Genomic DNA, 13022 nt, shown 5'->3' on the forward strand with positions numbered 1-13022 from the left:
TGTTTTTTGGTTTTTAATATTCATTTATGTATTTGTTTTTGGCTGTCCTGGGTCTTGCTGTGCGGGCTTTTCTCGAGTTGTAGTGAGCGGGGGCTACTCTGTAGTTGAGGTGCCCAGGCTTCTCATTGCAGTGGCTCCTCATGTTGCAGAGCACAGGTTCTTGAGCACACAGGCTTCAGTAGTTGCAGTTCCTGGGCTTTAGAGCACAGGCTCAAGTAGTTAGTTGCTCCACTGTATGTAGGATCTTCTAAGATCAGGGATCAAACCCATGTCTCCTGATGGGTAGGTGGATTCTTTACCACTAAGCCTCCAGGGATGCCCAGAATTTAAACTCTGATACACTGTTGACATAAATGTAAAATGGTGCAGCCACTTTGGAAAATAATTTGGCAATTTCTTAAAAAGTTAAGCACACACCTATCATACGATATACCCATTCCACTCCTAGGTACTTACCCAAAAGAAATGAAAGCAGATGTTCTTATAATAGTTTGTATATAGTAGTTTTATCTGTAATAGCAAAATCTGGAAACAACCTAAAGATGATAAATCGGTGACTATGCAAGCTGTGGCACATTCATACTGTGAAATACTACTCAGCAGTGAAATGCGACAGGCTGCCGGTACGTGCAACAGCATCGGTGAACCTCAGAGCTACATGCTGTTAGCAAAGCCGGACTCTAAAAGCTGCGTAAGGAATGATACCATTTTTATATGATAGTTTGTAAATTGTAAAACCACTGGGACAGGAAACAGATCAGTGGTTGCCTGGGAAAACAGAGAATGAACTGACTGCAAAGGAGCACATGAGAACTTTTGGGGTGATGGAAATACCTAGATTGAGGGGGATGAGTACAGGACTGTGGATGTGAGTCAGCAGAGCCATACAGTTACAGGATGGGAATTTTACTGTATGTAAACCATCTCAGTGAACTTGACTTTGAAAATAAAATCTCTTTTCCCCAGGGTCTTGCTTTGGAGATACACTTCAATCCCTACCTCAGTGGAAGAGTCGGGAAAGAAAGAGAAAGGAAAGAACATCTCGCTGCTGTGCTTGGAGGGCATACAGAAGATACTCAGTGCTGTGCAGCAGTTCTACCAGCCCAAGTGTCATCAGTTTCTCAAGGCTCTGGGTGGGCATTTCAGTTTTGATAACTTGGCTTGATCTGAGTTTCTCTTTCTCAGCCAAACCTCTCGATTCCAGTTGTTAGCCTAGCAGAGGACACCTGCGAAGAGTCCCAGTGTGGCTAAGGAGTGACATCTGGTGGATTCAGAATTGGCACTCACTGGATTCCGTTTAACCACAGATGGGATTGGGAAACTGAACATAGCCTTAAGAAGCTGCTGAATGTTAGGAATATAATTAAAGCTGTCTCCAGACTTTTTTGGCCTCCTAAAATTTTAGCTTGGCCAAAAAAAAACCAAGCCCCTTTCAAAGCAGATAGCATTCTTTTCCTTTCCTAGATGCCGCAGATGAGGAAGAAGAGGAGGAAGTCAGTGTCAGTCAGAGAGCAGCTTTCCAGATCCGGCAGTTTCAGGTGAGACACCTAGGAGACTGCTGTGCTTTGGGACTATTACCCAGGACAGCTGGTGGGAACGGGCAGACCGTCCACAAGTAGGACAGCAGTTTTTTCTGGGTTGTCATTCAAGCAACTTGACAGCTCTGAGAATGAAAGATAATGCATTTAAAAGCATTCCAGGAAGGATGTGTGTCAAGCCACCCCAATCTACAGCACTCATTGCCTCTAGGGATCACTGTTTGAGCTGATATTATACAAAGAGCTGGCCAGGAGCCCACTCGTGCAGGGAGTGTAACTTGGCTTTGTCTGTCAGATGGTTCTAACCACTAGTTGTCACGTATCAGGATCTTTTATCCCAGAGGATTTCTTTAATGTTAAAGTTCCTATCATGTGCCAGGAACTGTTCAGGTGCTAAAGATAAAGCAAGGAATAAGAGACAAAACCCTGCCCTCACAGAGCTTACGTTGTAGTGGGAAGAGACTGACAGACCAAAGACTGTTTTGGGTGGTGAGAGAGGAACAGAGAAAGGGGAAACGGAAAGTGTGTAGGGAATGCCAGTGCTGGGGTATGGTCTAGCCCTCAGGTCAGTGAATGGGCCTCAGGAAGTTGTGAACCACCCAGACCAGGGTGCACTGGAATTCTGTGGCGATCAGTGGTTTGGACACAGCTCTTTCATTGGGCCCGTGTTCTGTCCCTTGTTAGGGAACTAAGATCCCACAAGCTGTGTGGTGCAACCCAAAATAAATAAAACGGGGTGCACAGTTCATTCCTAATGTACACGTGGCAGGGGTTTGGAGGAGTCCACAGCGCCCAAGAGAACACTCAGACGTCTGGTCTCAAACAGGGTAGGAGACTACCTGATCGATCCAGGTCTTATTTCCAGATTTTATCCTCTTGGATTTTTGGTATTTTTGAGTCATTTCTGTCCCAGCCTTAAGAATCTCTGGCTAGATGTCTCTTCTCTTTGCTAGTATCATGTCTGCTAATGTTTCTGTGTATCCTTTCTCAGAGGTCCTTGTTGAATTTACTTAGCAGCCAAGAGGAAGACTTTAAGAGCAAAGAAGCCCTGCTTCTGGCCACTGTTCTCACCAGCTTGTCCAAGCTGCTGAAGCCCATTTCTGCTGAGGTACGAGCTCCAGTCAGTCCCACTCTGCATCCCCCAGGAGGCCAGAATACTACATTTTACAGTGTACAACTAAATGTCGTCTCGAAATCTGGCTCATTTAAAATCATGTATCCAGTTACGCTCCTGAATTAATATAAGATCTGTAGGATGTACCCCCCGCCCCGCCCCATACATAGTGTTTCTACCATGATGTAGTTACTGCTTTTGTTTATTTGGCCACTGTCGAGGGTCAACAATAAGCACTGTAAAAAAAAAAAAAAAAAAAAGTCTTGTTTATCTGTGGGGCTTTAAACCTTCTGGTGTTTCCCTGCCCCCTTCTAAGATGAAAGTGTGTTAATTATCAAGGTAGTGGACATTCAGCAGTTAACTTTCTCATCAAAATTACCGGATTCTGAGTTTGGGGGATATTCAACAAAAGGTGATAAGTCAGAAAGCATGATTATAGTCCTAAAATAGAATCTGTTCTACCCAGATAGATTTTAGGTATATGCGCTTAAGTCTGCGCATATACACGAAGAATATATGTACCCACATGAGCATTGACACGTGAAATAAGAGAAGCTATATTCTGTGGGTCTGTTCCATTCAGGAGTAATTTTCCTAAAGGATGATAAAGAGAGTTCTTGAGAGCCTAGGGCTGTGTGGTCCTCCCACATCTACTTCCTGACCTGTGGGGAGACAAGTTGAGAGTGCTGAGGTGCAGGCCTCCTTGTGTGAGCCCTTGCTTTTAGGAAGAGCTAGCTGGACTACAGCCTGGTATGTTATGACATTTGAGCACTGAAAAAGCAGACTTCATTTTCTGTCCTAGTTCCAGGTAGCCCAAAGAAAATCCACATTGCTACTTATTTTATCCTAGATTGGAACAACACGTCCCCACTTTACTTTCAGCTTCATTCTTTCATATTGCTACTTTTGCTGCAAGGAGCCCAAGACTAGGAAAGAAACACAGGGAATTGGAACATGGGGACAGTTGAAGGAAAATAGATTTGGAAAGGTTAACATAAAGAAGAATTTTTAAAATTTTACCACCCCTCATAATTTTGGGTAGTGTGTCTAAAATTTTTTAATTTAACTTTGGGTAATAAAGTTCAATGATTTGAAAACCAGACATTATAAAAAAATTTGCAGGAAATGGTCACCTTTCTATCCATGTCCTCCATCTGTTCAGTTCTTCTCTCCCAGTAGGTAAATATCTTTTAGTTTCTTGTGTAAAGAGTTCTTTTATTCCTGTACAGCAATATGAATATAGCTTCTTATGCCCAACCCTACCCTCTTCACACAAAAGCTTTTTTAGCATCCTGCTTTATTTATTTATTACATTTAACACTGTATTCTGGACATCTGTATTCTACAGTAATCACTGTATTCAGGGAAATATTTTTGTATCAGTTCACAGAGAATTTTCATTTAGCCTCTGAAGTTTTTTTCCCTGACAGATCAAAACCTGAATTCTTACTGGTCATTTTACCTTTAAACATCACTGCATTTCAGTGTCTTGGTGGCTAGAAGCCTATCCCAAACAACTGCTAAAGCAGAGTGTTGCGTGTGTGTCTAGCGAAACACGACCTACTAGTCCAAGGCCTTAAGCTTCCCCAGCTCTTTTCTTTTGCCCCTTTTCTTTTTTTTTTCCCTGCTCCCTTTTAACCTCCTGTGGCCTCTTGGTTCCTAAAGGCTAATTTGACTGTCACTGTGGCCAGGATCTTCTTCTTCTATGCCTCTATTAGCTTACTGTCCTTAAAAGATGTCTCAGATGCAGAGAGTACTAGGCATGGGAAGGGGAAGAAGGGCACTTTAGCCCCAAACCATGGTGGAAGGGGCCAAGGAAGCTCAGATAATAGCCCAGACCCCAGGACCTTTGGCCCTTAATGAGGGCATTTGAGAACTGAGTCATAGGCTATATTTAAGAAAAGAATCAGTAATTCTTCTCATAACTTTGGACTTTTTTATGCTATTTTTCAGTAGAGCACCACTTTAGATCCAGGCACAAGTTTTAGCAGGTGATTTGCTTAGATTTGGAAAGGCCTAGAGCTCTTTTCGGAGAAGGCAGTGGCACCCCACTCCAGTACTCATGCCTGGAAAATCCCATGGACAAAGGAGCCTGGAAGCCTGCAGTCCATGGGGTCGCTGAGGGTCAGGCACGACTGAGCAACTTCACTTTCACTTTTCACTTTCCTGCCTTGGAGAAGGAAATGGCAACCCACTCCAGTGTTCTTGCCTGGAGAATCCCAGGGATGGGGGAGCCTGGTGGGCTGCCCTCTGGGGTCGCACAGAGTTGGACACAACTGAAGTGACTTAGCAGAGCTCTTTTAGTCTGATAGCAAACTAGGTAGGTCTGTCTTTTGAATGTTTTTATAATATCTGAATGATCTCTAGTTTGTGCAGATGTTAACCTGGACATCTAAGATTTGCACGGAAAACAGTTGTGGTAAGTTTCCTGCCGTATTTCCTTTTTCGGCTTTATATAAAATGATCAGCACCAAACAACATTTAGAAAATGACACATTCACCAGAGTAGCCAAAAGGAAGAAATACACAAAACCAATCCCAAGGGTTGGTAAGAATACAGTGCAGTTGAACCTTTCATTCACTGCCGCTGGAGGTGTCAGTTGGTATAACTACTCTGGAAAATTGTTTAGCAATACTTAACTACTAAAATTAAACACAGGCTTACAATCAAGCAGTTCTACTCACAGCATAAACAGGTGGAAAATTCTCACAGCAGTACTGTTCTAATAGGCAAAACCAGACCCAGACGTCTGTCAGCAGTAGAGTGGATCAGGGGGTTGCGCTGCATGCACACAGTGGGACACTGCGGCAATGGGAATGAACAGCCTCCACTGACTCGTGGCATGGAGGAGTCTGGCGCACACAGCATTCAACAGATGGCAGACACAGACAGAGTACTTACTGCATGATGCTACTTAGATAGAGTGCAAAGTCAGACAGGACTCCATGTGAGGGTACAGGCAGAATGACAGTTTCCTTGGTGAGGGGAGGGGTGTCCTGGGGTGCTGATATTTCTTGACCTGTATGCTAGTTATATGATGATAGTGACCAGTAAATGGGAAACATCCCCCTCATTTGCACCTGTGGGTCGAAGTGTACCTTTGTGGGCCAGCTGCCTGGGCTGAAGTGTGTGCAGTATGGGGATGTTGTGCCTGAAACATGACAGGCTAGCATTCCAGCTAGGCACCCCCACCTGCTGCAGGACTGACTTGGATTATAAATGAATTTTCTTTCCTTCCTATTCCTAGAGGATGCCTCCTTTTGCAAGGGCATGCTGAGTTTGCTCTTCAACCTCCATGTTTCGTATAAGAGTCCTGTTAGTCTGCTGCGTGACTTGTCCCAGGATATCCATGGACATCTTGGAGACATAGACAAGGTACTGTAGTGAGCCTTCAGTATGGCGCCCCGAGTTGGGAGTAGAGGCCAGGGGAACAGCCTTAGTGTCATTACATCTCACCTCTCTTTCTGTTCCCAGGATGTAGAAGTGGAGAAAACAAACAACTTTGCATTGGTGAATTTGAAAACAGCTGCCCCTACTGTCTGTGTAAGCGTTGATCCTTGACACTTGGCAAATAGCCTCGTCATCCCTTCCATTTTATTCCCTGTGAGGAGTGAATTACAGTGGCTAAAGTCCGGAGGCCTGTAACCCACCCACGGGTGGCCGTGGCTATCATGTTACACCAGCAGCTGTGGTCAGTGAGCCATGCCAGGCATTTTTTTCTTTCACAGCTGCTTGTTCTGAGTAAAGCTGAGAAGGTCCTAGAAGAAGTGGACTGGCTGATCACCAAGCTTAAGGGACAAGCAAATCAAAAAATCGTATCAGGTAACATGAGTTGAGGGAGGGGTTCCAGGAATTGTGATCAAAGTCAACTAAAATCTGAACTGGAGGAAACCTAAAGGCAGAGCCCCTGAGCTCTGTTCGTTTGTGCTAGATTTCCAAAGTAATGAAAGTAGAAGGTAGTGTGGCTTATGACAGCATAATTATTAATGTGTTCTGCATCCAGACTTCCTAGTTAATGATGTTTAGTTGGTTTCTAAATCTCTTTGACTTGAACTAGAAAATAAGGTCAGTTGGGTTTGAAAGTGCTAACTTCATTTCCTTTCAGAAGAGGCCTCTTCTCAGGCAGCCCTAACAAACCTTCCCATGGAGAAAACCACCATCATACAGTTGGGAACTCTGCTCACATTTTTCCACGAGCTGGTGCAGACAGCCCTACCATCAGGCAGCTCTGTGGACACCTTGTTAAAGGACCTTTGCAAAATGTACACCACTCTTACAGCCCTTGTCAAATATGTGAGTATCGGAGAGTCGATCACCACCATCATTCTGCCCCACCCAGCTAGGACACTGCCCCTGGTGCCGAACACCCTAGTGCAGAGCCCATGTCTACATCTCTGCAGGTCACAGTTTGACCAGTAGATGGCAGGTTTCTCCACAGGCCTGGAAATAACAGTTGAGGCATAATTCTAAATCTGTTTTTAGAGCTCCATATTTCTTTAGCATATGAGTATGTTGCTCATATGATTGAGTATAATGAATGTAAATGCCTCTTGATTGAGTGTAAATGCCTTTTCAAACACCTCTAAGACTCAGTCTAAACTTTAGTTTTAGAATTTAATCTGATTCCAATTACACAAAAAATTAGACAATTTCAGACCAGTCTGGACACCGAAAGGGTGTTTGTCCTTTAACAAGTAGGTGTTAAATGCCTCACAGGTCAGGTACACGAGTAGGGAATAAGTTTATTTTTTGAAAATACAAGGTATACTTGCCCTGAGTTTAAGTTAATGCTTCTTAGTATCCGTTAACAAGAAACTTTTTTTGTATTTGCAGTATTTTGATTCTCAGCAGACATTCAAGAGTGCTAGGAACTACGTAATTTAGTTCCAACTCTAGCAATGACCCACATTACTTAGGAAGGCACAGACAACCCAAGAAAGATGGTGGACCGCCTCACACCATGTACCCAAACAGCAGCGCTGCCATTTCTGAGAAGGTGCAGTTCTGGCTATAGCGTGTGGCTAACTAGCTTCTGTGGTAGAAATACTGAGAACCTCTATAATCTTTATTGGCTTTTTCTAAAAGAAAAACAGCAAAGTCATTGGCTTTCTAGATGCAGGGACGATCACCCTGAAGGATTTTTAAAGCAATAAATGGAACAAGTCAGAAACATAAATCTTTCATTGCCTCCTGTCTGGGAAGGTTTGGAGCTTAGGGGAGGGAAAAAAGGAACCCTGGAGTCTTAAGATTCTCCATGAATCTGGATAGCTTATTTTCTTTTTCTCTCTCCAGCCAGAGCAATAGTCATACACCAGGTGCTCACTGAGGCACTACCTGTAGTTTCATGGGACATCTATGTAGGAGTAGCATTCTAAATCTGGATTCCCAAGTGGCTCAGTGATAAAGAATCTGCCTGCCAATGCAGGAAACGTACAAGATGCGGGTTCAATCCCTGGGCTGGAAAATATCCCCCGGAGTAGATAATGGCAACCCACTCCAGTATTCTTGCCTGGGAAATCCCATGGACGGAGGAGCCTGGTGGGCGACAGTCCATAGGGTCATAGAGTTGGACATGACTGAGTATGCATGCATGCAAGATTCCAACACTTTTCCCTAGAACTTTATGAAACCTTTGAGAGAAGTGGGTGTCCTGCCGTTGCCTAATACTGAATCTTGGAATCTTTTGTTAGTATCTCCAGGTGTATCAGCGCCCCACAGGAATTCCAAAAAATATGGAAAAACTGGTGAGTTGAGAATGCCTTTCCTAGGAATGGGGAAAGCATCTTATTCCTACAGTTATATTGATTTCTTTCTCCTTTGCTGCAGGTGAAGCTGTCTGGTTCACATCTGACCCCTCTATGCTATTCATTTATTTCGTATGTACAGGTAAGTGATTGTCTGTATCACAGTGTATCTTCAAGTGAGAAAGGGCTCCTTATATTCCCAGGGGACTGATCACTCACCTGAGCTGAGCATATATAAAGTTTCGTCTACTTAAAATAAGCCAGAGGTGTCCATTTGAGAACACGCCAAGGCTTGAAGTCTTTGCAGCAGGAAAATCTTTAAAAAAAAAAAAAAAAAAAAAAAGTGTCATTTAGAGAGAAAAAGTGTTTGGTATGCTTGCACTCGGAGCAGAGGAGAAACATGCATCCTTAGGCTCGGTGACTTGGTTTATTTCTGGGTGATTCCAAACCCATTCCTTTGAGAATGTGAGTGAAGTAGTGGCAGGCAGTGAGGATAAATGAGGTGCCTTGTGGAAAGTGCTTAACACAACACCAGGCAGGTGTTCTCTAAATATCTGCTGTTCCAATAAAATGAACATGACCTTAGAGCATCATTTCCCAAGCTGTCAGACATAAGGCCAAAACCAGAAGGGCTAAGATTCCAAGCTTCTGATACAGGGGCCATGGATTTGATCACTGGTTGGGGAACTAATATCCCACGTGACGTGTGGTACAGCCAAAAAAAGGGGCAAAGCTGAGGTTCGAACTGGGTTCTTTAACTCCATGACAGTAGTCTGCAAACTTTCTGCAAAGGACCAAATGGTAAATGCTTTAGGTTTTGCAGGCCATAGAGTCAACTGTCACAACTGAACTTTGCCGTTGTAAAATAAAAGCAGCCATAGTCAATATACAATAAATGATCTTGGCTGTGTTCAATGAAACTTTTGAAAAACAAGCAGTGAGCTGGATTTGGCCTCTTGGTTGTAGTTGGCCAGCCCCTGTTCTGGAACCATACTTGATACTCACTGACATGTAAAATGCTGGGAGGTTTGGGGTTTTGTGTTTGACCCATTCTCAAGCTTTTCTTCTGCTTTTCACTAGGCACCTTCTAGACTATCTTTTTTCTACATTACATAAAAACTGGTTTATGTGTTCTTCCTTGGATATTTCTCCCCTTCTCGATCTTGACTTAAAGCCTTATTTGACAAGTCAGCTGATCCACAGGCACTTTTTGTCTGTGAGGTGTGCTTAATGAGTCAAGAGCCCATGATTCCATTAACTCCCTCCAACTTTGATCTAGAAATCTGGATTGCATTTGCCACATCTTTCAAAGAGCTGCTTATTCTCTTTTAGCCCCTTCTTTTTTCCCATAGCCTTGGATCTCAGTAAGAAGAAAGCAGTGAAAGCCATTGCTCCAAAACCCGTAGTTTAGCATCCTGCTCAGGACTGTATACCTTCCAAAGATAGTTCTCTTCCCACTACAGTTTTAGTCCTGCCTAAATCAGCAGAAACAGGCCGTAGCTGGGATTGATTTAGGGAGTTTCAACAAGGTCCCATCTGGGGTACAACTTTTAGGAAGATGGCTCACTTCCCATTTGGTCACATGAGTTCTACTGCCTGTGCTGCCTCTCAGCCCTCCCCTACCAAGTATTTGCCCTCCACCCTGCCTTCCAGGGCCCAAAATAAGTTTCTTCACACCAGCATCTCTGGGATCCCTACATTTTCTTATTTCCCAGAACATGCCACGTGGACCAAGCCTCCTCTCCCTCACAGGGCTGTAGCAGTGTGGTTTCGCTCCACTTGCAGGCCTCTGTTTCTAACTCTGCTAGCTGTCCCATGGGCCGTGGCCTCTCACTCCTAGAGGGCACAGAACTCCCCTTCCAGGAGGAGGTTCCTGTTTATGTGCCTCACACGTGGGTGGGCTCTGCCTCATGTGGCTCTGCTCCCCTGCCGGCTCAGAATCCTGTGCTTCCTGGTCCCCTTCTCGATTCTTCTTTCTCCAGGAGCTCTTTATTTTGATTCTCTGCAATGTAGGGAAACAAAGTGTTTCTATGACCTTTAAACCTTTATGGAGCCTGTAACCACTTCTCACGTGAGACACATGGCTCTGAGAACAACCTTTCCAGCTTCCTGTCTTCTCTCTAGCCCTTTTAGCGAACATCCCAGTAGGGAACACCTAGTCCTACTCCCCCCTTGACAGTTCTTTCGTAGCTCACAAGTCGCTTGGCTGCCCTAGTGTAAATAACAGTGGGTCCTAACCTCACTTCCATGTGATAGCCCTGTCCAAGAGCAAGACTGTAAATCTCCCAACAACAAAAGCAGAAAAATATCTGAGGATTATAAAGTGTCCCAGAATGTTTCCCATTGTCCCGCATCTGCTTCAGGATAATCTCTTCACCCAGACTTGGCCCCCTTACGAGTTCTCCTGTTACTGCTATCATCATCGTATTAGAAAATTACCACTAGCCTGGTAGCTCTATAGAAAAACCTTCAGGAATGAGAAGACTTGTTTCCTTTTCTTTAGAACAAGCACAGTAAGAGCCTAAAATGTACAGGAGAAAAGGAGAAAACCGCTGCCGGCCCCACAGCCATGGTAAGTTGCTGACAGTGATCAGTGGTAAGTTGGGACTCTGTGCTTCCACTTCCGGGGGGGGCACCAATTTGATCCCTGGTCAAGGAGCTAGGATCCTGCATGCCATGCAGTACAGCCAAAAAAACAAGGTTGCTGATGAACCTTGAAAATACATTAAGTAAAAGAAGCCAATCGGACAAAGACTGCGTGTTATATGAATCCGTTTATATAAAATGCCCAGAAAAGGCAAATCTAAAAAGAAAGATTAGTGGGGAGCAGGAGTGGTTAGGGGGATGTTAGAGAAACTGGGAAGGTGCCTGCTAAAATGGGTATAGGATTTCTTGTGGGGTAGGGTGTGTGTAAAGTTATGGTGATGGTTGTACAACTCTGTGAATGCACAAAGAAACACACACAAAAAAGTATGCAATATAATGGGTAAACTGGTTGGTATGTGAATTACATCTCAGTAAAGCTGGAGGAAATGGGCTTCTTTGTGTATGGCTGCTTCTCAGTTCATGGACTTTGTTCAGATGGAACATCTTTTCTCTCTGTATATGCTCGATTCAGGAAGTACCAGGAAATCTTGAGCTCTTCAAAAATAGAAAAAGCTTATGATAACCACTGGGAAGGAGCTGATTTTAGGAAAAGTTAGTGAGTTGCAAAAGGTACCCCTTTTAAAGGATGTAAAAGATTGGTGCCGGAAAGTGTGTTCTCCAGGGCACTGCTGGCAAAGAATGAACTGAGTCCTCTCTCAAGGGGAACATTTGGCAATAACTGTTGACATGCACCAGTCTTTAATGCAGCAGTTCTACTTGTAGCATAGAGAAATTGTAAAGGCCTGTGTATATTCAGTCTTAGTAATGTTTTAAGTAAAAGTGAAATATTGGGAAAACTAAGATGCCCACTAATAGACAGCTGGCTTTTATAGTATATTTATACTGTAGAACACTATGCAGACATGAAAAAATACAAAGCTAAATGTTCAGATACAAAATTCTGAGATAATGTTAAAGAAAAAAAGATGAGAACAGTGTCTTCATTTGTAGTTTAAAAAATATAAAAACATGTCTATATGCATAAGAAACATACGGAAGGATCTACAAGCTACAATTCAAGGTGAGGGGAAAGAGAATCGCAGCAGTGAAAATGCCTCTGTAGACTAGAGCGGAAACAGAGCCAGTGCAGAGTGGGCTCATCATCACAAGAATCCCAAGTCAGAGAGGCAGCCAGACACCCAGACACGGCCCTTCCCTCAGCCAGCCTCTAAAACACAGGTTTAGGAGTTACAGGTAGAAGGGTTAATTGCCATCTCCATTGGCATTTAGGTCCTTTGATGAACTGTCAAAAAAAATCTTAATGACTGGTGTATAAGTAAAACTGCATTTCATTGGCAGTCAGACTGTCTTTCCCTCAAAGCCACGAGCAGTTCTGCTACGGCAGTTTCAGAGGACTTCACCACCCCTGAACCCCAAATCTAGGTCTTCTCTTCTTTGCCCTGTAGGCCAGAGCTCTTCGGGAAACCAAGCCAATTCCTAATCTCATCTTTGCCATTGAACAGTATGAAAAATTTCTCATCCACCTTTCTAAGAGGTCAAAGGTAAGCATATTCTGTTGTTTTTCTACTGATTTCCACTTACCCTGTGAGGGGACCTGGCAAACTGAAGCAACACAACTGCACTGGGTCAGGGGTCGACTACGTTTCTTTTGTCTCTTTGCTGTTTCTGATCTGATGGCCTGAAGTCAAACACTGACACAGGGAACCTGATGTGAAGTCTAGTGGGTGTGTGCTTGCTTCTCTAGGAACTGAAGGGTTTATCAGGGACGGCTCAGGCCGCCCTGGGCAGGTTTTATTGGTAGCAAACTGTGCCTGTGTTTACAATCCTGTCCCAGGTGAACCTGATGAAGCATATAAAGCTCAGCACCTCACGAGACTTCAAGATCAAGGGAAACATCCTGGACGCAGTTCTTCGGCAGGAGGAGGAGGATGAAAATGAAGAGGTCAGTGCCTGCTCTGACTGGAGTGCAGCAGGCTTCAGCTGCCCTCCTGGCTGGTTGTCAGCAGCCTGTCCGGGAG

General features: G+C 44.0%; 1 protein-coding gene across 2 annotated transcripts in view; it reads left to right on the top strand.

The window, feature by feature from the left end:
* FANCI (FA complementation group I) overlaps nucleotides 1–13022 on the top strand; it is a 60304-nt gene that overhangs the window by 45796 nt on the left and 1486 nt on the right. For both annotated transcript variants that reach the window (XM_068991479.1, XM_068991480.1), the window contains 13 exons: nucleotides 967–1133; nucleotides 1465–1538; nucleotides 2530–2646; nucleotides 5020–5071; nucleotides 5901–6028; nucleotides 6128–6196; nucleotides 6382–6475; nucleotides 6759–6946; nucleotides 8344–8397; nucleotides 8480–8539; nucleotides 10901–10969; nucleotides 12450–12545; nucleotides 12839–12946. In XM_068991479.1, the coding sequence (XP_068847580.1) occupies nucleotides 967–1133; nucleotides 1465–1538; nucleotides 2530–2646; nucleotides 5020–5071; nucleotides 5901–6028; nucleotides 6128–6196; nucleotides 6382–6475; nucleotides 6759–6946; nucleotides 8344–8397; nucleotides 8480–8539; nucleotides 10901–10969; nucleotides 12450–12545; nucleotides 12839–12946 (1276 nt within the window). The remainder of the gene's footprint in view (nucleotides 1–966; nucleotides 1134–1464; nucleotides 1539–2529; nucleotides 2647–5019; nucleotides 5072–5900; nucleotides 6029–6127; nucleotides 6197–6381; nucleotides 6476–6758; nucleotides 6947–8343; nucleotides 8398–8479; nucleotides 8540–10900; nucleotides 10970–12449; nucleotides 12546–12838; nucleotides 12947–13022) is intronic.

This window comes from Capricornis sumatraensis, chromosome 19 (assembly GCF_032405125.1).
Source record: "Capricornis sumatraensis isolate serow.1 chromosome 19, serow.2, whole genome shotgun sequence".
Lineage (NCBI taxonomy): Eukaryota > Metazoa > Chordata > Mammalia > Artiodactyla > Bovidae > Capricornis > Capricornis sumatraensis.